This window comes from Tauraco erythrolophus, chromosome 4 (assembly GCF_009769465.1).
Source record: "Tauraco erythrolophus isolate bTauEry1 chromosome 4, bTauEry1.pri, whole genome shotgun sequence".
Lineage (NCBI taxonomy): Eukaryota > Metazoa > Chordata > Aves > Musophagiformes > Musophagidae > Tauraco > Tauraco erythrolophus.
This window is the reverse complement of record NC_141468.1, coordinates 14,718,190-14,742,097: the sequence shown is the minus strand read 5'-3', so window position 1 is coordinate 14,742,097 and position 23,908 is coordinate 14,718,190. Positions and strand designations below refer to the sequence as shown.

The window sequence follows — 23,908 nt, the reverse complement described above, 5'->3', positions numbered from 1 at the left end:
GAGACCTACCTCTGAGTGGCATTTTCCACTTGGAGTCCAATTGCTCAGAACCCCCACCTGAAGGAAGGCACTTACAAATGCCTGTTTCAGAGGTTCTGCAGGGTTTGCTTGCATTTCAAAATGCAGTGATAGAAAGAAGAGCCAGAACCAGTGGGACTTAACGTTTCTTTCTCTGTTTCTGAAACTGATAACTGACTGCACCATTGATTCTGTTTCAAATGACTACTCTAAAGTACATGGATAAGGCAGACTATCTTAATACACACAAAGCCCACATCAAGATGAGTTCTTGGATAACTGGAGCTCTTAAAAAACCTGTACAAAATCAGAGCTGAGAAAGGGAATACTTGAAGGTATGGGTACAATCTAGATAGAAGGAACAAAGAAAAGGTATGCTGTTGAGAGGTGATGGAGGTGGTTTACTAGGGTATTGTTTGATAGTAAGGCAATAGCAAAGCGATATTACACCTGTTCCTTTCACTGTTGCTGCTCCAGTTCTGCTTACAGATAACATGCACGTTATGCACATGAAAATATGGTGATGCAGACATCCTTGGCTTGTCCTTGCATTTAATTTCCCAATATGCTATTCCGCCTGGTCTTGGCTCAGGCAAATGGAATTTGAGTGATTCAGATCATACCATAGCATGTTCCATTTAACTGTTTCCAAGAAAACTTTCTAAAATCAGTGGGGGTTGAAGATGGTGGAGGGAAAATCATGATACTTCCTCCTTTTTGTTTATTTCTTTACCCCATAACTCTTAGAAAAATGGTTGACAAATAAATGTAATCCCTTGTGTGTATTATTCATGATCAGCTAACTGTTATTAGTTCTTCTAGCTGATGTTTACAAATGTGTTTGGATTTTTAGGTAATTATTGGCACAGGTGTTTCAGCTGGAATGAATCTGAGTGAGTCATACAGAGTGGATGTTGTTGGGAATATTCCTCAAGGGTAGGAATGATATATTCTTATTCATACTATACCTTTTCCATATGATGTGCAGCTTTTATTATACTAATTTGTAAATATTTATTTCATCTTCAAGGTTACGTGCACCAGCAGTTCCTGAGATCCAGCTCATCCCAGCAATATTTGTGGATGCAATAGCAATAGCAATAGTTGGATTTTCCATGGCTGTATCAATGGCCAAGATCTTTGCCCTTAAACATGGTTACACCATTGATGGGAATCAGGTAAAAGTATTTGGGTTGCTTTGTTGAAAATTCTCAGTAGCACCTTTGTTTCATCGTTAAAGTAGAATGAGATATTGGACAAAAATGAGTCTTTCTTTCATAGTGGAATCAGGCCAGGTTTTTGACAGCCAACTTATTTAAATGCCAGGAATTATTTTAGGCTCTTCTTCTGGCTGTGTTTTAATAACTAACTTCTAACCCCGGGAATGGGGTGCCCCCGAGTTCCCCAGCTGGCTCCGCCGCCGCCATTCTCCGTGGGCGGCGCCGGCCCGACGCAGGCAGCCGCCCGGCCGGGAGCCAGGGAGCGGGGGCAGTGCCCTCCTCCCTTCTCTGCTCGATCCTGGGCAAAGCCCCTTTTCCGGTTCCTTTGTCCTGACTTAAATAGGGCAATTCGCAGAGGCGCCCTATTGGCTCAACCCCGAGGGGGATGGGAGTCTGATCTGGTGGCCAGAACCAAGCCTAACCCAGTTCCAAAACCGGGGAGGTCACAGGGACCAAAACCCCTCTCCTGCCACCAGAACCCCCACCCCCTCCACATCAAACCATGACATCTCTACAATAAAGCACTGTAAATAAGATGTGGTTATTAATATGTATGGATAGCTCCAGCTTTGTACAGCTGCTCGGTGAAACTGCCTTTTGTTTTGCTCTATCATTTAACACAGGAACTTATTGCCTTGGGAATATGCAACTCTGTGGGGTCATTTTTCCAAAGTTTTTCAGTCACTTGTTCGATGTCTCGGAGTCTTGTTCAGGAAAGCACTGGTGGGAAAACTCAGGTATGTAAACTCAAGTTTTGAGCTAAAGAGAGTTTGCTTTTTGGAGATCCATGAAGTCTTAAGCTTCATTAGATTGCCAGATTTCTCTGCCTGGTCCAGAAGGAGTAACTGGAGTTTCCTGTGTTTCAAATCCAGATTGAGCAGGGATAGAAAGCTGCATAACAGCCAAAATGGCTGAGTGGGAGGAATCAAAAGTTACTTGAACAACCAGCCTTGTGGAAAGCACAAGAGGGGTTAGCTAATCAGTAATACAACCCTTTGGGGGCACTTATAATTCATTTCTGGCTTATTTTGTTCAGATTGCAGGTGCTCTCTCTTCAATTATGGTTCTGTTGGTACTTGTGGCTATTGGATACCTCTTTGAACCGCTTCCACAGGTAAGAGAGTTTTGTCTGTTAGGCATTGCATTGTCTTTCCAGGAGCCTTTAAATTTTATATGCCTTTTTGCCGTAAGTTAAACTAGAAATGAATTATATTTTGAAGCATCCAGCATGGGTTTTGTTGGTTTTAATATTGGACATTCTGGACTCTGTCTTTACAATGTGAAAATGATACCTTCACACAGTTTCCTCTTTAGAATCATTCAGGTTGGAAAAGACCTTTCAGATCATCATGTCCAACTGTAAATCTAACACTGCCAAGTCTACCACTAAACCATCTTCCCAAGTGCCACATCTACAGATCTTTTAAATACCTCCAGGAATGGTGACTCCACCACTTCCCTGGGCAGCCTGTTCCAATGCTTGACATCCCTTGCAGTGAAGACATTTTTCCTAATATCCAATCTAAACCTCTGCTGGTACAAATTAAGGCCATTTCCTTTCATCCTATCGCTTGTTACTTGGGAGAAGAGACTGACACCCACCTTGCCACGGCCTCCTTTCAGATAGTTGCAGAGCGCGATAAGGTCTCCCCTGAGCCTCCTTGTCTCCAGGCTAAACAATCCCAGTTCCCTCAGCTGCTCCTCATAAGATATGTTCTCTAGACCCTTCACCAGCTTTGTTGCTCTTCTTTGGACATGCTTCAGCACCTCAATGTCTGTCTTGTAGTGAGGGACCCAAAACCGAACACAGTATTGGATCCAGGTGCAGCCTCACCAGTACTGAGTACAGGGGGACGATCACTTCCCTAGTCCTGCTGGCCACATTTAACTGCAGCATAGGAATTCTGGGAAGAGGTTAAATAGTTAAAAGCGAGTAATAGCTCAGCTAGGAAAGGGTTGGGTCTGGGTGATGGCTCAGCATAAGTTGGTTTTGCTGCAGTTTCACTTATTTGTATAAAAATATATTTATCTGAATAAATATATGCTAACTTTAAAAAAAAAAATTGTTTCTGGTGACATGCATAGGATGATATGCAATTCCTGTTTCTTTTTATAGGAGATGTACCTTGGGTTACACGTGTACAACTGTTGCAGGAATTGTTGCAGTATATTGTAGAGAAAGTTGAATTTGAGATGATAGTCTAGCTGCATCAGGCACTACAGGCACTAACTGCAGCAGCGTGGAGCTCAGGAATATGTGGTTTCTCGTGCCAGGAAAGAGTGAACTAAATGCTACTGACTGGCTTGCCATTTCTGCAACTGCAGTAAAAGCATATCTCCACTGAACTACTTGAAAAGTTGGGGTTTTTTTAAATGGAACATCTGTTCAGTAGACTAATATCGGTTGTACAAGGCATAGAAATACAGTTATTTGTGATGTTTTGAAGTTCTTATTTGGCATTGGGTTTATTTTTCTTCTGAAAATTGCATTTGTGTAATGTTCTTAGACAGTGCTAGCTGCAATTGTCATGGTGAACCTGAAAGGAATGTTTAAACAGTTTGGAGATGTCGTGCACTTCTGGAGAACAAGTAAGATTGAACTGGTGAGTAATGCACGGCTCAGTGTATATATTTCACTGTATTACATGTGTAGTTCCTCTTCTTCCTAACCACCAAAACAGGATGGAAACTTATCAAGGAGTTACTTTCACCTGCAGTGCAACACCAATTTGTTAGACACGGAGCTGTAAGTACCCTAGGAGAGTGATCTGTTGCAGACAAGAATGTTTTCGTTGTTCAACTGCCTTTAACTTGGATCAGGAGTAGTTTGGTTGCAGTAAAAGTAAGGCTGTTGCAGGGTTGCTATAGAAACTGCACTGAAGGCTGTGGGAATGCCTGAGAATAATTTGAAAAACAAAGGAAACTACTTGAAGGTATTTGCCATCACTTAAGACAAACTAAAAACCTGGCTGAAGTGGCGGGAACTAAGAGCGTATGAGAGGGAACGTTTTGGTGGCGTTTTTCTCCTGCATTAACTGGCTAATGGAAGTAAGTGAGAGCTACTTGCAGGCCTTGAATGTTTTTTTTTATCCTGAGGTGTTTGGGGTCTGATTGGTAACACAGGATTCCTCAGAGAACAGGACATAAGGCATTAATTAACACGTGACAGTTTGTCAGGTGTGGTGTTATGTTAGTGCGCCTTGAGCTTTTACGCCCTTCTGAAAGGTTAAGGCCATTACGGTCTGCCGCCGTGATGGATTTTAGCCTATTCCTGAACAGATGTGGTACATAGGTTTTGAAGTTGATTTATGCTATTGTTTTTGCTGTTAACAGACAAGGATGCATAATAATTCAGAGCTTTTCTTTGTTGTTTTAGGCCATCTGGGTGGTAGCTTTTGTGGCTTCTCTTTTCCTGGGACTAGACTATGGTTTGCTCACTGCAGTAGCGTTTGCAATGATAACCGTTATTTACAGAACGCAAAGGTCAGATTTCTTCTTTATCAAAATTAGTGTTTGCTGATCTGCTGTGTGGTTTTGTTTGTTTAAGGATTTCAAATAAGCAGGAGACCTTTCCACTCTTTTCAGCTGTATACAGTATAGAGTCTGCTTCCTAATGTAGGTCATGCCCTGCGGCTGTGATCCAGGGTTCACATTTTATTCTTCTGAGAACAAAATTTCTAGAGGGCATGAACTTGCAATTTCAGTAGCAAACAGAAGATTTTCAGTTTTTTATATTGGTTAATCTTCTTGTTTACTTTTTTTAATGCCTGGAGTTTAGAACTTCAAATCTGCTTGATGCTAGTTTCAGTAAATGACTATATTTTGTGTGCACTAATTGTCACAATCAAGCAGAAGTTGTGTCAAGTTATCACTAGGTGAGTGTTTAGGTATTTTATAAGGAAGTTCTAATTCATCAAAAAATGGTGGCTGCCCTTCTAGTTTTTCAAATCACTTCTCTCCCTGTTCAAAGTGACAAAGCTTTTACTGTTGAGCTTTCCGGGTCTACAGCAAAATGATTTCTTGCATGCGTGGGTAGGACTGTCATGTGAGGCTTTTAGGCTCAAGATCTGGGATATCTGGGTGGAAAATGTGTAAAAGTCTTGGTTTCAGTCTGCATGGGAATGAAACAAAATTCTGCGATTTCTACTCTGCATAAATAAGCATATTTCTCTGCCATCTCTATACAGTTTTGTTCTTGCAAACAGGACAGTAATATACTTTGCTGTCACACAGCTTGTGAGTTGGGAATATTCATCTGCCCAGGCATTGTCCTGTGACCCAAGTGGCTCTTTGAAATTCCAGCCTGCCAGTATGATTTTCCTTGTTTGCAAGATAGTCAATGGAGTTGCACCAGTTTACACCAAAGAGAATTCGCCCTGTAACTCTGCATGCTTTGGCCCATGCTTTTCAGAAAATGACAACATTACAGTGCTAAAGGGTTTTTGCATTGACAGAAGCAAACTTACCTAGTCACCAAATGGCCCTTTTATCATGTTTCTGCCATGAACTTCCCACTGCGTTTGACCATGTTTATTTAGATAAGCCTGTACCAGACAGGAACTACGGAATGACCATTTAAAATAAGTTTCAGTCTTTATTGAACACTCACTTTTCCACTTCATTAGTGATAATACTGAAACATTTGCTTCCATTTCTCTCTAGCCCTCAATACAGAATCCTTGGTCAGATTCCTGACACTGACATCTACTGTGACGTGGAAGAGTACGAGGAGGTAGGAGTGTGTATTCTTCTGCACTGAGGAGTTTTGTGTAGTGTAGCAAAGATGACTGTGGCAATATGCTGCTTAGCCCTACCATACTGCACATATAGTGCTGTCTGCCTGGAATTCACCTGTGTTGAAGGGAAAGAAAATAAATTGGATTTTAATAGTAAAAGCTATTTTGTTCAAAATGCTAGCTTCTTGTACTGCATCTGCGTTTGACCAGGAGGTGATCAAAAGTAACCTTTGTACTAGTTCCGTTCTACTAGCTTGTACAAAATGATAAGGTTTATAGGAATAGCGCTGCTAAACCTGCTGTGTACACGAGTGCATACGAGGCCACCTTCTTTACTGGCGTGGTGGTAGTGCGTGAAATCCGTGGAACCCAGGATCCAAACTGATCTGTTCTGCAGAATTGCACCAGCTGTTCAAAACAGCATCGCCCCGCCTCCACCCATCCCCTGCTCATTAATTATACATGATTAATGGCACGATTGCTTGCCATACACTGAGCTTCTGATGAAAGCCATTTTGTTTAACCAAAAGTTGGTGAAAGCAGTACGTTTTGCCAATATAATGGATACAAACATGCTGTATTTATTCACAAACAGCAACTACAATTTTCTACGCTCTCTGCTGTCTTCTCAGAGAGGCTGTTATGAAAGCTACATCCCCCTTTACTAAGGAACCAGTCTGTAAAAACCTCTGTGAAAAGATGATGCTGTAATCTGAAAACATTCTCTCATCAGCAGTTCTGCTTTGAATATGATACAAAGCAGAAGTGTATGTGAGCACGTTTATAGCTGTATGCAAAGAAGAGGAGACTCCGTTTTTGTTACACTAAATGCGGTTAGCATTTCCTCCTCCTGTGTTAGGACGGGGTTGGCAGCATATGGCAGGCTGGATCTCTGCTGCTGGCCAAGTCATTTGCGTGTAAAATGTCAGAGTGCAGCCTGTTCAGAGGTGACTTCATTTAAAGCAGACAAAAGAGGTGATACTGAGACCTATCTAGAGGCCTGTTTAAAACGAAAGATTTGAAAGGCTCTGGTTTTGGTACCTGAGGAAGAAAGAAAAAGGGGGAGAGAAAGAGATAAAGAAGACATGATGCCTGTAGAAAGGGAGGCTAAAAGGAAGCATTCCTAGATCTGCATGATTTCTTCATGGTAGTACCAGTTGCAGATAGCAATATAAGAGAACTGCAAATATTTAATTCCTTTCCATGGCTGTACATTTCATTGTTATAAAGAAGGACAAATGTTACATGGCGTTGACTGTGTGCAGTATTACACTGGGAAAAGTGGAGGTTCTGCCTGGCTTTGTTCAATGACGGTGGTGACCTTCTTTGTTTGACACATGTTGATGGCCATTCAGGTTTGACTGTTGAACTGCATCTGTCTTGTGATTACACAGGTGCTTTTCTCCAGTGCAGGCAATACTTAACTGTGCACGTCCAATGTTCTTCTCCTTAGGTTAAAGAACATCCTGGAATAAAAATATTTCAAGCTAATACATCACTTTATTTTGCCAATAGCGAGTCATATACAAGTGCACTAAAGAAAAAGGTGAGTAAAACAAATTATTTAATGTCTGTGTCTTGAAAATTCGAAGTGGCTTCTGAAACGTGCTCATCTTTCAGCCCCTTTCGTGTAGCTCCTAGCACAGTGTTTCTCAGCCTGTGGCCCCTGGTGATGAGTAAAATATGTGAAGGTGACCCTCCAGCCAACTGCAAATCATCTTAGGAAGCAACAACATGGTGAGAAGGGAATAAACAGATGAAGGATAGCTTAATGCTAACCACTGTGAATGGAAAGTCTGGTGGTTGCAGAGCACAAACTAGTCAAACACTTTTTTTTTTTTCAGAAAGCAATAAGTAGTTGCCGAACGGAAAACATAATGTCTGGGAGTAAAACTTTCTTCTTGGGTGACAAACTTTACTGGAGAATATAAGACTGTGGAATACTGTGGGCGTTCAATGCCTCTCATGAGCAACAAACTCCCTGCATACAGAGTATTCCTCACCTCCTGTCTAGCCCATGTTTGACTCGGTGGGAATGGCAATAACAGAACTAGCTAAGGGCAAAACGTCCTGACCCGGTAGCAAATGCACCCTTACTAACTTCTGAAAAATTTTTCTGTAGCTTCCATGATGAGTCTTTTACAAAACAGGTGGGTGGTACTTACCTTCACAAAGCAAGAAGTGTTAGTGATTTATGTCCAAATGCACTTCTCTGCCCTTTGCTCTCTGCACTCGAATCAGCGTTCGGTCGGAACATGGCACTCTCTGATTTCAAGAAAACAATGTGATGCATCTTTTCCTCATCTTGTTAACACAGTGCTTGTCAAGATTATTCCTTCTTACTTTATACTGTCCTCACCCCCACCAAGGGAAGCTGAATAATGCAGGCTTGTGTTTTAAATTTATGACAGTGATGAATTCAGTGTTAATTGATACTGCAGTGTCATCCTAACAAGCTGAACCTTCTCTGATGATGCTTTCTTTTCATGACAGACTGGAGTGGACCCTTGTGCCATATTAGCAGCAAGGAGAAAAGCCCATAAAAGGCACGCCAGGGAAATAAAGAAGGCAAACGAACTCAGAAAGAAAACTGTGTTGAAACTAGTGAATTCTTCGGTAAATATTTACCTCTGTTTTATCAGCTAACATGCTGCTTTCTGGCATTAGCAGCCTTGTTTATACAAGGTACAAGGTGCTGCTCGGGTAGGAAGGTTTAGGGAGCAAGCACTGTGCGGTGTGGACAGGCTGCTGATGGAACAGCATTAAGGATCAGAGGCTAATGGCTGGCTTGGATAATTGTGTTGAACCTTGATTACATTCAGGTAGCACATAGCAGAGCACAGCCTTTCCACACTGTCATAGTGTCTCAGCAGTGGTGTCAGCAGAAAGTGGAGGGACCCCACCTCTGCTCCTCCCCACACACTTGGAATATCATGCAGAAATAGGATACAATCAAATTAATCCAGATTAGCAGCTCCTGTAATAAAAAGGTGCCATCTGCACTACTGACCCTGGCGTGGTTAAGTGAGGCAGGTACATTGAGAAGGGTTTTTTGAAACACACTTGTGCTTTTGTGCATGTTTAAATTCACCCCTGTGGTGGGAGCTGGTGTTTGCTTTTTACCATGGGAAACCAACCAAACACCTAATTTAAGAGCCTGATTGCTGTAGCTTCCTTTAAATATATAGGCCTCGTCAGGATCAGCAGGGATAAGACAAGGAAATGGAGTCAAAACATCTAAACAGGTGTCAGAGTTTGAAGGAAATGGGTAATTCACTCCTAAGATAACAGCTTTAAGCCACTTGCGTGTGATTCTAGAAAAGCTTGGGCAAACGGGAATAAACCTCGATATATGGAAGTGGGTGTGCATGTAAAGCCAGTTTCTGTAATGGTTAGGAGCTGTGCACCTTTAAAGGCTGAAAGAACAGATGAGTATGGGGAGGAAGGGGATCTACACTGAAGAAGCATTGGCTGTCACTGAGCTTTGTCTTCACTCCCAGACTAACGACGTGGAAGCAAGTGTGAAACACGAGATAGCAAATGATGAATTACCTGTAAACGGAAAATTTGCATCTGCAGATGCTAGTGTGCAAGACGTGTCTCCTGATGAGCACAAACAGTTTATGGAGCCCAAAACAAACATCCACTCTTTGATTCTGGATTTCACCCCGGTGAACTTTGTGGATTCAGTTGGAGCAAAAACATTAAAATCAGTAAGTAGGGCTTTTTTCCCCAGAAAAAGCCATGAAGAACTTGTGAGATACCTAATAGGGAACCCATCAGCATGAGACATAAATACCAGCTCAGATACAACCCAGTATTTCACCTAGTCATGGTTTTAGTTCTGTAGCTCTGTGAGTTTTAGCTGGATACTGGGGAAGGTGGACTGGGCAGTGATACACTTGCGAATAACTTTGATTCAACTCTGTTGCAGATTATAAAAGAATACAAAGAAGTTGGCGTCTGTGTCTATATTGCCAGCTGTGGTGGTAAGTTGAGGTTATTTAATTTTTTTGTGAGCTTTATGGGAGACATTGTGTTTTATCTCTTTCCCTTTGGCCCTTAATTTTCTGCTGCCAGGTGCCTCCGTAGTATCCTCACTTAACTTCACATAAAATTGGATTAAAATTGGATTTGAGGAAAAGCAAGCCCATGACATCAGTGCTCTCCTTTCACTGAAGTGAAGGCTCTAATGCATATGGGCATTTTGTATCGTGAAATTGTTATAATAATGTAATAAGGAGAAAAGCCTGCAATGTTTCAGGTTTCTGATATTTGGAATTGTGGCATCTTCTGCCAAGAATAGGCCTCTGTGTCTGTCTGGGTAAGAGAATTACCTTTTTGGTCGAAGTAGTATGTGATCCACCTGGCTATTTTAAATGTTTAAAGTCATAACAAGTAAGAGAACAAGTTGTTGTCTTCTCCTGAGATACCGTTGTCTTCCATCTTTGTACTTTAGGTTATGCACTGATGCCATGTTTGGTTTTTAATTTGCAGGTCCTGTTATGAATGAGCTGACAAGACTGAATTTTTTTGATAACACTGTAACAAGAGAGCTGCTGTTTCACAGTATTCACGACGCTGTCCTTGCTTGCCGAGGGAAAGACAGGTCTGCTTCACAGGCTGACTTCGACCTCTGACGAGTGGCATCGAGCAGAACGGAAGCCAGATTTATGCTGATGGAGACTCTTTCTGAGTATTTAATTTGCACAGTTTAAAGAGAGCTTAAGGCTAGTCGTATCTACGGGTATAGGGTGGTGCTTATTTTCTGTAGGAAAAGTGGATAAGGAATTGGAAGCCTTCATGCTCTTAAACTTTTACCTTCAATCAGGGTATAGCCTTCCAGCAACATACAAGCACAAAATTATGCACAACGAGAAAATTCAGTGTGTTCTGCTACAATCAGAATCTGACAGACAAGGTGACATTCCTGTTCCTGTTGAGAAAATGGGCACTTTAACTCACTGTGAGGTGGGATCTTGCAGGAAATCACTGCTCTGCAATTGCAATGCACTGTACCAGTGTCTTTAAAGAACTTTCTTAGATGACTTTTAAAGCCTGATGTCAGTATCTGCGTACAACGGATTCCTATAAATTTATTATAATCTGCCAGCTGGATTAATGAATTCACTCTGGTGGCATTTAGCTGCTACTTTTTAAACTTGGATGGTACAGTTATTTTTTTAAAATACCTAACTTGTCTCAACTATACTCAACTCTTCACTGCCTATTTTCACTCTAAGTGAACTTCATATTAGAAACTCATTATTTAATTATTACATTATCAATATACTTTCACTGCCAAAACCTAGTTATGGTTTCCAGGAAAGAGTACCATTGATTTTAAGCCAAAATTAGTTTAGCTTCAAAGTTTGAAGACAAAACTGGTTTTTAAGGCCGGAGTGAAGCCTATTAAAATCAAATTAAGAACTGATGCCCTCTATGCAGTCTCTTAAGCTGGAATAAAAATGTAGAGAAGGTCTGAAGTCTCAGTGGTCCAAAGAAAAAGAGATAAGTACTTTTCTGTTGCCTGAGATATCTTCCTACCAGCAGCACTGCTTCTGCCTCAGCTTTTACATGCTTTGCAAAACAGATTTCAGTAGAACTCAAAAATGTTATGTGTTTGGGTTTTTAAAAAGAAACAGTAGTCTGAAGCGTTTGGGGTTTTTTTCCTATTGTTTTCACGACCTGGCCACTGTGGTAGCACTTAACTTCAGGCCTGAGACACAAACATGGAAACATAACTCAAGCAAAACAAATAAATCTTCAATGCCTGTATTTCCCTGACAACCATCACCGGGCAGTGGAGCGTCAGTGACATTTCGTTCAGCACCCTCAAATCAAAGGTCCTGTGCATAAGGGAATTCAACCGACTTCCTCCCTTCTGAATGCAGAACTTTTAGTATTTTTATTTTGCTTCAGGCTCTGTTGCAATTAGGGCTTGCTTCAGGTAAACACGTTTCCCAAGAACCGGGGCAGTCAGGGAAGATGTTCTCCTTCCTCAGACTCCCCTGCCACTCGGGATAGGAAGCTTTCTGCATCAGAAATTACTGCTTAGCTGGAGTTCAAAGGATAAACTGAACGCATGTTAACACATTGTGCGTGTTTATTTCAACAACTTTTGGTACGTTTTTATAACGTTAACTCATTTAACAAGCCTTTGTACTGACATACAGTATATTTTTCTACTTCCAGCTTGTCGCAGCTTCAGTTTTTCACTATGCAGTCTCTTCAGTTCACATCAAAACCCTGTCAACTTCTAAAATAAAGTTATTATCATGACTCGTCAAAATTTTCCACTTTGGTTTGGTGACACTCTGTATGTGGGACAAGCCAAGGTCCCTGGATGCAAGTGCCTGTTTCTAAGGGGTGGGCACCTCCAAGCAGGTCCTCCCTGCTGCTCAGGTTCCTGCACCTCACCCTCCTGGCTCCCTCACCTGCCTGAAGCCCTCTCCATGCCAGGCCTCACAATGATGCCATTAATGCTGTATTTCCCATCCAGGTAGCCACAGCTGCACTTCTGGCTGTTGCTAAAACGCTGGGCTGAAAGCTTTTGCCCAAGAAAGTCCGAGACCCCAGCCTGGGCAGCGCTGGTGCTGCGCAGCCCCCTCCTGGGTACTGCCAGCCGTCCTGGTAACTCATTCAGTGAAATAAAATCTGGCAGCTTTTGACAAGGCTCTTCCTGTGCTTTGCTGCCACCAGCTGAATCACCCACTTCCTACTCGACAGCTGAAGTTATCCACTGAAAAGTGAAGTGACCTCCTCCTCCCTGTACTCATTAACAGACTGTTACCTAAAACTTTAAATCCTACCTTAGGCTTGTCAGTGCTAGATTAAATAAACCCACATCCTTGAATTCCCAACAGGGCTCATCTCTTTCCCCTCTCCAGTTTGTCTACATCGACAGGGTCGTGCCCCTAGGCGCTCACTGCTGAAGCCTCACCACAGCCAATGCCACTGGATAGCCTAAGTCTGGGTTGATGTCGTGATACCTCTCAATACTCAGAATAGTATTCCTCTCCCCTCCTTTTTTTTGCAAGAGTACCAATGATAACTCAGGATACCTGGTAAGATCCAAACTCTTTTTACATACTTCACTTACCATTCTTAAGTAAAAGGTACTCTTAATTTGAAGTGCTGCACTTGGTAAACAGAGAGGTACTCTGTCGGTGCTGCTTTCTGAACTTGCTCTTCCGTCTCAGGCTCAAAATGAAAAAATTCTGTCCCACCAATAATCTTGCATCCTTCCCCAAAATAACACGTAAGGGTTGAGATCAGTTTTTCAAGTAGGTATAGGCAAAATCACAGAACTGCCTAAGTGTGCTTATCAAGATACTGACACTGGCCAAAATCCTAACAAGTCCATGTACCATGTACACTCTTCCCCTATTGTACGCACTGCCCCTTTCAAAAAAAAATAAAGTGGCTTCACAATCTAAGCTTGATAAATTGATGTCAGTTGTATCAAAACAAGACCTGACAAAACTTCTCTCGACTCCAAGACAAAGTGGTTCCCAAAAGCATTTTTTTCCCCCCAGGTATTTCTTCAAGGTGGTTTTTTTTTTGGCCCCCCACAAAACTTTAACGCAACACTTGGAAAAAAAAAAGAGGCAAAGCTGCTGCTTTTCATTGACCAAACCATCCAGCTCTATAGGAACACGCCAATGAATGAAGATCAACCTTTTAATGTTGCCTGCTGCCATCAACTGTCAGCTATTGCCCAGCTACCGAGCATCAGGACCCTGTCAGGGTCATCCTCTGCGCACAGCAGCATCTTAGACAAGTAATATGATGTATCAAAGGGCTCACTAATAGACTGATGTCAAATTTTAATCTTTCTTACAGCAGAAACGGGAAAAAGGAATCTTCCTTCCCTTAGCACTAAGAAATTATACTTCCTCCATCTTGATCCACTTAGTATTTTGTAAGAAACAAACAATCTCAGCAAAAGGAATGGAGAAAACAACTGAAGAAAACAAACAAGTTATGATGGTACCAGAGCGTTCACTCAGAGAGAGAAAAATATCCCTTCACGTCTTCCCAAGCTGGGCAATGACTCAGACCACGAAGTGCCTGAGCTATGAATGCCTTCTCCTCAGCTCTTTTCCCCCCAGTTCCTCAGTTTTCCCAGGACACACCGACCCCTCGGTGCTGAGCATCACACAAGCGTGTCTGAGCGCACCCGGAAACACTGCAGTCACTGAGGGATCTTTCAGCACCTCCACAGCTTAGATGGTAAGTTTTGGGGTGTAAATGGTGACCAGGGGTTTGAACTGTGGATTTCTAACATTGCCCAGGTATCTGATTTAAAAACATCGCACTGGTTCAGGCTGTCTTAGTAGAATCTCACTGAGATTTTCTTCTACAGCAGCAGTACTCCACTCGTGTAGAACACGCTCATAATGAACTCACACCTACTGTTTGGAACACTCCATTTATTTCTAGCTTCCCAGAACAAGACATGAATTACTGACATGAATTACTATGCTTAGATTTTTGTTTCACAGAACGTTTAACAACAGGAAGAAGAAAAACACTCCAAGATACTAGTTGTAGGTCATGTAGCGGGGGGTAGCACTGAATTTTGCATACGATTTAATGACTTTGTTCACTGCTTCTAGGAAGTCTTTCTCTGTTGCGATTTTTCGGCGTGCTCGGATGGCAAACATGCCAGCCTCCGTGCAGACACTGCGAATCTCAGCGCCTTTGAAAGAAAGGGATAAATCAATTCAATGCTGACCACCAGTGGAGGTGAAGCGTATCCAAAATTGATGAAAAAAATAATATTCAGCTTACCTGTGCTATTAGGACACAGTCGAGCCAACAGCTCAAATCTGATGTCTCTTTCAACACTCATCGAACGAGCATGTATCTTGAATATGTGAGTTCTCCCCTGAAAAAAAAAAAGAGTGGAGGACAGGAGTGTTCATGCTATGAAAGAGGTGATGACTCCCAGTGTGCAGCTGTCCGCATCCAGAACAAGGGCAGATGGAAAACGCATCTTTTCTTTGCTGCCCAACTATAGTTTCCTATGCCTGGACTAGCATGTTTAAATGCCCATGATACTAAATTAAGAGAATAACTTTAAAAACAGCTTTAATGGTAGAAGTGCCTCAAGAAATCTCTCTCAAAAGAGCCACACAAAACACATTCCAACTTAAGAACTAAATCATGGAACTGGTTAAAGGATTCTTTATCTGTTGAGTCAGGAACACGCAGTGAATACAGCCATTTACAGTGGCTTCTCAGCCAGGGATGGAATCTGTGCAGTGTGGAAAAACCTTTCTGGCACATCTTTAATCCCCCAAATTTCCAAGTAGTTTCACAGAAGTTACGAGTGATGCTTTTGTTAATTCTTGTAAACTGCTTCCAGGCAATAATGCCCGAACTGAAGAAACACTCTGATATCAGAATACACTTAGCTGGGGAAGAAAGCATTCTCACCTCAAGATCAGGCAAGCTAAACTCTATCTTCCTGTCCAACCTGCCGGGTCTCATCAGGGCTGGATCCAGAGTATCAGGTCTGTTTGTAGCCATCAGTACTTTGATGTTGCCTCGTGGGTCAAAACCATCCAACTGGTTGATCAGCTCCAGCATAGTACGTTGCACTTCATTGTCACCCCCAGCCCCATCATCAAAACGAGCACCTGGAGAAAGGAGACACACACGTTTCACAAAATAAGAAAGATCTTCAGAGATGGAGGAGGTGTCACCACTGCTACACCGAAGACTAATAAAAAATAATTTTAAATTACATACAAATATTTGTGACAAGTTTAAAAAAAGGTATGAGGGGGTTACTGAAAAATGACACATTTCCAAAAAAGAGTGAGTGGTGATATCTGTCAGTTACAACGGGCACTCTATCTTCATCCTTAGTATGAAAGGGCCAATCTCCCTGACTAATAACGGGCTGAGCTGCTGAAATTCAAAACTGTAGTTTGTTTGTTTGTTTTACCTCCCCTCAACTAAAATACTCATCTCCTTGTCTGTGTAAAAATTGTCCTGCTTTCAAAGGACCTAAGTACTTCCTTTGGGGGAAAAAAACAAAAAAAATATTTAATTTTAGGCAGTAATAAAGCCTAAAAGTAGGCAGCAGTCCAGAAGCTGAAGGGGGTTTAAGTTAACAGCAATTTCTGCAAAGACCATACAGAGATTCCTCACTAAAGTTTAAATAATCTAGGTGTTCCAAACGTGTGAAAATGACTTCTCATCTGGGCTAAATATGTTCAAACTATATAAACCACTTCTTGATAGCTTCCTGGACATGAGACGTGCTGGTAGTAGTTTTGCTAAATAGGTATTTACAAGCACGTTTCTTGAAATGCAGCAATATGGATAAAGAATTACAACACGAAAAGAAAACCTGAAAGTTCTCGTATGAGATCAGAGCTGTACATACTACAAACATACCTCCAATGGCATCAATTTCATCAAAGAATATAAGACAAGCTTTTTTAGTTCTGGCCATCTCAAAGAGTTCACGAACCATTCGAGCTCCCTGAAAGCAAAAATCAGGATTTGGGGCATGTTAAAGGAAAACTATGAAAATCAATTTTTTTTCATGCCTCCAAACACTTCTAAGTTTCCAATGATAAAAGTCTTTTACTTGCACACATATATATAACAGAAGATTCATAAATCTTAAAGCAATTTATAAAGGAGAGAGAAATTACTACTCTCAAATTCAGAAGTACAATCGAAGTCATTTACCTGAGGGCCAAATGAAAAGTAAGTGGCAGAGTTGGGAACAGAATCCTAATCCTAGAGTCCTCCCCAGCTGCAGACTAAACTCTGCACTGCAAAATCCATTTCATTGATGACAGCATACTTCAGGTCTTATAACTGATTGCCTGATCTGCAGTGATTCGTTTGACAGTCCCTCCCGTATCTCCAACATTCAGGTACATTCATCCATCATACCCACTATGGTGTCTGGTGCCCACGACTGGAAATCTGCAAATCACTCCACACTCCATCAAGTATTTGCTCTTACCTCTCCCACATACTTCTGCACCAATTCAGATCCAATTACTCTGATGAAGCAGGCATCAGTCCTGTTAGCAACAGCACGGGCACAAAGTGTTTTGCCTGTACCAGGTGGTCCAAACAGAAGTACTCCTTTGGGAGGCTCAATTCCAAGGTTAACAAATCTTTCAGGCTGTAATGGTGGGAAACAGAAGGCAGGGACATGTGCAAATCAAAGACTATATGCAAATTAAGAAAATCATCAACAAAGAGCAATATAAACCAGGCTAGGCTGGATTTCCCTTGTTAAAACTAGGCCTCCTTCCACTTAGGTGTTTACATTCAGCTACGTTATCTTTTCTTGCTTTTTCAAATGCTAACAGATGACCAATACTTTCAAAATAATAAAAGTTTTGATTTAGAGGTTACTTACATGAAGCAGAGGGGTTTCAACCACCTCTCTCAGCTTTTCAATCTGCTCTTTACAACCACCAACATCACTGTAAGTGACATCTGGCTTTTCTTCTACCTGCACAACAAAAAGGTGAGTGAGTAGTTAACAGCCTGATGGTGCATCTCTCTCTAGGCTTTCAAGAGACCAAAACAAAATCCAGCCAAGTAATCAAAATTACAATACAAGGCAACATCACAGTAAGTAAAGGCAGTTCTCACTTGCATCATGGTGACTGTAGGATCAATCTTGGGAGGCAAGGGGATATGGATTTGATACTTGTTTCTATCCACCCTGGTGAGAAAACAAAGACTATTATTGTAACACTGGTTAATTAAACTATCATGTAGAAACAACTCAGTAAATTGCAAGCTGAATTCTTAAACTGTTCTTTTCTCTGGCATCAAGACAGCCCAACCCTTAAAGCTAATAGTCAGATGGGCTAGAAACTAGAATTCCTTCTGCACAGACACTTAAGGTTTCCAAAAATATTAATTCCAAAGTATTTTGAAAACTAAACTTCAAAATATCCCACAGAGTAAACTGGCAAAACATTGATTCTAAAAGTAACTTGCTTCACTCCTCAGGGAACGTCTCCTGTAGCCACCCTGTGTGTAACTGTGCAGACTGCCTAAGAGGAGCAGGCTACGCAGACTCCGTGAAAGCTGGGACTATTGGGACCCAAACTGAAAGGTTTCAGTCTATGACACACAGTTCTTGTCAGAATTGCACCAAAATCAGAAGATTCCAGCACAGCATGCCATAAGTTACTGTATTCCAACAGAAAGACATTTGTGTTAGAATTTCAACCACTGCAAAAACATGAAATGATAGCTGTTGAGCTGTCAAACTAATGCATCAGATGAGAAAGCTTCAGTAAAACTCAAAAGAACACAAAGACTTTGCTTACCCAACTCTCATGCCTTCTTCTATGTCAGTAGGTGCCACCTGGTCACTGAGATCCACCACGAATTTGGCAAACTGCTTGACATTGATAATGTACTTGGGATCCTCAGAGTCTGCATTGATTATCTTTGTGCACCTAATACAGGACACGCAATTAACACCACCAGGCAGACAAGCTCACTGTCTGGCTATTTGGGTAAGCATCAAGATGAGACAGCCCTATTTTCCAAATACACCAAAGTAGCTATTACACTTGTGATTCTATTATTACAGCATCACACAATAATTACAGGAATAGGCACAAGTATGAATTACATAATACATGCACAAGCACAACACAGCTCCTTTTCGACACAATGTTTAAAAGCACTTTCAATATGCACGACACATGAACCTCACTTTTTAAAAAAGTCTACACGTAAGTCATAAATCACACTTTTAACACTGTGCAGCTTCACTGCAAAGAGAAAGAGGGCACCCACCTTGCAACCTGTAATGGCTGCTCACTTTGGAGAGTTTGCTTATCTGCAGCCAGATCCCAAAGGGCAGGAGGAGCGAGCCCAGTGTCGGATTCCTTGATTCCTGTGCATGACACAAACAAGCTGAGGAGGAAGCAGCTAACTGGTACGTCAGCGATCCTTCCCACACCAAGAACCTTAAACATAAGCCTGCAGGAAGCTTTTTGAGATGTCTAAAGCACACACACATGCATCTTTGATGGAATTCCTAAATAACAAGTTTCCTAAAGAAATGAGGCCTACGTGACTGTGCCAGCTGAACATGCAAATACCAGTCTAGTCATCCTCTAATACAATTCTGTGGTGTGGGGACAATTAAAACCAAGCCTGATAGAGGTATCAGAGATAAGCATATTTCTAAAAGTTACAAAAAAGGAGTGAAACCCTGCAAGTGCTTTGACCGAGGGAAAGCTTTAGTGCAAGATATAATAAGCTAAGGGATTCACACAGAGGAAAAACCTAATAAATCTTCCAAAACATTAATATAAAATGTACTATCTCCATGATATATTTGAAAGAATCAAGGATTTTACTGGAAAATAGAAATCGTGATCTTCGTGGCAGAACTAGAACCTGGCCACTAGAGGATTAGTACCAGGGCAACAAACACACATTAGCGAAACAAAGAAAAACTAGGAAACAAATTAATTTTTCTTGTAACTGCCATACAGCTGATTTTAAACATTAACTGCTCTGATGCACATTTCTTTGTTATACAAGGACTGGTACCACTACTTAATATTGTGGCTGCCCCATCCCTGGAAGTGTTCAAGGCCAGGTTGGATGAGGCTTTGAGCAACCTGATCTAGTGGAAGATGTCCCTGCCCATGGCAGGGGGGTTGGAACTAGATGATCTTTGAGGTGCCTTCTAACCCTAACCATTCTCTGGTTCTATGATTCTATGTGTTGGGTTTTCACAGTTTATGGAAGTTCACTCACTATTCAAACGCAGCTTGACACAAACCACAACCAATTATCTAATGACAGAAACGGGCATTTGTTTCATGCTACCGTAATACATAAAAATTACGATTTTGAATAAAAATGTGTTAAACTACAAAATTACATAATCATATGTACAGGGTTAGCCCTGCCCAGTCTAAAACACCATCACCTACAAAGCAAAAATCTCATGTTATGAAATACAGAAATGTATCCTTTTAAGAAAAACTACAGTAATAAATCGATGCAGAAGTTGTTTAAAATCAGCTTCTTAAAACACTCGTTTTGGTGTTTGTCTCTTCTTTTGAAAGTTATCTTAAGAAAGATAGATACCAGTGAGCTCATTGATTTTCTTAAGTAGTTGTTGAATATCATCTTCTACTTGCTTGATCTGCCTCGAGTATGTGCTCTGGCCCTGGAAAAGAAACATCATGTGGATTTCGTAACTCAAATTATTTTGTTTAGGAGAAAACGCCAATAGCTGCTGAGCATCAACATGTTCAATAGACTGTCTTGATGTAACATCCAACTATTGATCACAGCCAAAAAAGACAGTATTATGTTCCAGTAATAATATTTCTGTCCACAAAAACAGTGCAGCTGCACACAACTGACCAATTGCACAAGTGGAAATTTTTCACATCTGTAAAGTTCAAGGATTTGTTTTTCCTTTTAAACCTGTTCAGCCTTATTTTTTGAACCATTTTTTCCTAAAGTTTAAAAAAGACTTTGTAAAAATTATATATAGAGAGAATTCTATAGACATTATCTGAAAATCATCTGTATGAGTGCTTTAACTACCTTTCCCAACCTTTCTGTCATCCACAGAGGACAGCAGAAAGATCACAGAGCAAATCAGAAGCTAGATTCTTGCTCGTGATAAAATGCTTTCCTGTTTTGCCCTGCCTAAAGTGGGCAGATCGGGATCTGGATTTCCTTTAGAAGATCTCCTTCGTAACAACTTCACAACAAAAAAGAAACCTCAATGTGCACAAATCGTATTTCAGAGTCTTTCCCCAGTTCCAGAGCTTCGTAAAGCAGTCTCAGTGTCAACCAAATTCAGACTTCTGGCAAATGCATCTAAATCCAGACATACTCTAAAGCTGAAAGTTTCATTTTTCAAGAGCTCTTTCACAGAACTGTTCTGCTTTCTGGTGGAGAGGGGAGATTTACATTTTAAGCCCTATTGTCCATGGAAAATGCCCCTAAGATTACTTTCTCCTTGACAAGGTCCGTGTATCCCTTGTTGATAGTTTTTTAACACTAAAAGCAAGTAAATTTGATGGGAGAAGCGGTCTCACATGATATTGTTCTCTACGAAGCAAGAAAATTAGTTAGTGAAAGAGCCCCAGTAAAGACCTAGATGCTAGACCCCTATGACAGTCAGCTACAAGATACAAAGCAAAAACAGAAAAAGACTTCATTAGTTCCAAGTTAACAAAGCTACTGGATTATTTTCAGAGTTGTGGGTTGGGTTTGGGGCTTTCTCATTGGAAGGGGAATGGAAGAAAATGTTTTGGCAGGAAAGAAAAGCAGTAAGAGAAACAGATTTACTAACTACTCACTAAATACACATCCCTCCACTCTTGCATTCAATTCCTAACAGAACTTTCTTTTTTTCTTCAACAATCTTGTACATGTATGTTACTTACGTAGGTTTTCAGCAAAGCGATATCTCCTTCATCCAGAGCTGAAACAAGATGGGAAAGACTTAGTTTCCAATTTTAAAAACAAAACCAGCAGTACCGATTCTGCTTCCAAAAGATGAAAACACACATTTTAAAGCGATTCTTTTGAGCTTCTACTTTTTTACTAAACCAAAGTGGAACAAAAAAGTATCAAACGTCCAAGAAAAAAACACAGGGTCTCCAGCTACTCTCTTCAGTCCAAAAATCTGTACCACCCAGAGCTCACAGCAAGCAAGATACTTAAAACTTTGCCTCACTCAGAGTAGCTTACCAACCTATGACTGTACAGAGAAGAAGCTGAAGATATCAAAACTTGATCTTTATAACTCTTTGTTTCTTAATGTTTAAGAAGTTGCGGAAAGTTTATGAGGGTTAAAAAAATTGACACAAATATTCACATAAGGAAAATTTAAGGGCTGTTAGTAGCAACGTGTGACCCGGGAGTGGGAGCTCACCATGTATTTGCCACATTCCCGGATCTTATTGTTGGAGAAGGGATATTGGACCAGGCTGTTTATCTCATCTGGTATGACCATTCCCATGTTCTACATTTTACAATATTAAAACTCAGCATTGTATTAGTTATTGATTCCAGGCTGCTTTAGTAGTTTATGGTAGTGTTTTCTTGCTGAGACCAGCTTATATTTGGTTACTGTTCCCTGCTCACACAGGGCATTACGGAAGAGAGACATCACTGGAGGGAAAATGGTGACAGTTTTTCATTGATCACAATGAAAACGTGATGACCAATGACCAATCCCGGGTCACACATTGCTATTAACAGCCCTTAAATTTTCCTTATGTGAATATTTGTGTCAATTTTTTTAACCCCTGTAAACTTTCCGCAACTTACAGCGGAATATACAGGAAGAAATCCCTGATTTCAATCAGCACTGTGCTTCCTTTTACTTGACTTAAACTTGGAATATAAAAATTGTACTTGGGCCTCCGAATTCCCGCATCAGAACAAGCAGCATCAGCTCTTAAGTGCTAAGCTTTCACACAGAGTTCTGAATTACTCCAGTGAACACTCCCAATTAACTAAGAAAAATATAATTCTCTATTACTGTCATCGCCTATTTACTTCTGTATCACTTGTCACTTAACAGACCTTTAACAATCCCTATCTCTTCCCTCCAAAGCTCTCTCTTTTCCAAACCCAATGACAGTCTTAAGCATCCCTGGCCCTCTGTTTTTCTTTCTTTTCTAATTCCACTGTATCTTTTTATGATAGAGGGAGCCCAAACTACACAGTATTTAAGATCTGGGTGCAGTGTGTATTACACAGTATTTTGCGAGGATTTTTTTTGTGTTGATCTTTCTTTCTTTCCCAATTATTTGTGCTACCCCATTGATTTTTTTATAGTTACTAAACACTAAGTTGTTACAATAAAACAGTCTTTCTTGAGTGGAAACAGTTCAAAGTCCATCACTCATTACAAGTAGCATTGCTTTTGTTTCCACATGCATTATTTAATATTTACTAACATGAAATAAAAAGAAAAATGGAATTCAAACATGGGGAGCAACTGGCAATTTTCACCCTATCCCGGTATCACCGGAAAAATCTGCCACCTCACTCCCCTACGCATGTCCCCCGAACGGGCAGCAGACTTCGTGGACCTGTTTCTCCTCAGTTTTCCCTCTAAAATATTTCAAAACCAGACTGATGTTTAACACCCCCATCCCACGGACCGCGGCACCGGCCGAGCCCGGGCTCCGGGGGCCGCTCGGGGGCCGGCGACCGCGGGGCCAGAAACCGCGTCACACGGATGTTTTAATTTTTTTTTTTTTTTTTTCCTGCAGCCGCGCTCCTTCGACCCCGCCGCTCCCGGTGCCGAAATGGCCGCCGGCAGCACCGCCCCGCTGCCCGCGCCAGGCCGCGGCGTTGCTCGGGGACTTTCCCCACCATGAGCCCGGGGATCCCGACGTGAGGGGGGGAGGCGGCGGGAGGGGGAGCGCCACCGGTTCCACCGCCCGTTGTGGCGGTAACGCCGAGGGGGCCCAAGGGAAGCGGCAGGACCGGACCCCCACCCGCACCGCCTCTCACCGCGGATGGGTTTATCCTCCTTCTCCTCCTCCTTGGTCTTCCTCTGGTCGGCGCCCAGGTAGTCCGGCATCCTGGCGGCCCCGTCCCGCGGCCGGCCCGGCCCTGCGCTGCCCCGGATGCGTTACGCAGCACCGCCGGGGCTTCCGGCCGGGCCGCGCCGGGGGGACACCAAAGGCGGGTGCACCGGCCCGTGCGCGCCGCGGGTCCGGCGCCTTCGCCATCTCCTTCCCCCCGGCACCGCTGCTGCCACCGCAGAGTTCCGCCCGCCACAGCCCCCGGCGCAGCGGCGCGCGTTGTGCCGTTAGACCCGGGCTGCCATCGCATCCCGCCGCGACCGCCGGCTCCGTTGCACCGCAGCAGGCGGGGACAGAGGGTGTCGGCGGGGCGGGGCGGGGGGGGGGGCGGGGCCCC

At 42.1% G+C, this 23,908-nt stretch overlaps 2 protein-coding genes across 4 annotated transcripts in view; one reads left to right on the top strand and one right to left on the bottom strand.

Annotated features, from left to right (window-relative positions):
- Positions 1–12,377, top strand: part of SLC26A5 (solute carrier family 26 member 5) — a 35,376-nt gene extending 22,999 nt beyond the window's left edge. Inside the window, exons 8-19 of one of the 3 annotated variants that reach the window (XM_086610074.1) lie at positions 872–954; positions 1,049–1,196; positions 1,862–1,975; positions 2,275–2,352; positions 3,746–3,841; positions 4,615–4,721; positions 5,901–5,970; positions 7,428–7,520; positions 8,468–8,590; positions 9,475–9,687; positions 9,909–9,963; positions 10,472–12,377. In XM_086610074.1, the coding sequence (XP_086466200.1) occupies positions 872–954; positions 1,049–1,196; positions 1,862–1,975; positions 2,275–2,352; positions 3,746–3,841; positions 4,615–4,721; positions 5,901–5,970; positions 7,428–7,520; positions 8,468–8,590; positions 9,475–9,687; positions 9,909–9,963; positions 10,472–10,614 (1,323 nt within the window). In that variant the 3' untranslated portion in view covers positions 10,615–12,377. Of the gene's footprint in view, positions 1–871; positions 955–1,048; positions 1,197–1,861; positions 1,976–2,274; positions 2,353–3,745; positions 3,842–4,614; positions 4,722–5,900; positions 5,971–7,427; positions 7,521–8,467; positions 8,591–9,474; positions 9,688–9,908; positions 9,964–10,471 lie in introns of those variants that run through there. The other 2 variants (XM_086610072.1, XM_086610073.1) reach the window with 2 other exon arrangements.
- A 1,998-nt stretch (positions 12,378–14,375) lies between these two features.
- PSMC2 (proteasome 26S subunit, ATPase 2) lies at positions 14,376–23,606 on the bottom strand. The gene is made up of 12 exons (XM_086610066.1): positions 23,498–23,606; positions 21,412–21,449; positions 20,093–20,174; positions 18,782–18,881; positions 18,304–18,435; positions 17,615–17,687; positions 17,376–17,471; positions 16,971–17,135; positions 16,388–16,475; positions 15,419–15,621; positions 14,771–14,867; positions 14,376–14,678 (listed from the first exon to the last, which is right to left on the bottom strand). Exons 1-12 carry the CDS (start codon positions 23,565–23,567, stop codon positions 14,521–14,523), a joined length of 1,302 nt encoding a protein of 433 aa, XP_086466192.1. The 5' UTR covers positions 23,568–23,606; the 3' UTR covers positions 14,376–14,520.
- Between the last annotated feature and the right edge of the window lie 302 nt (positions 23,607–23,908).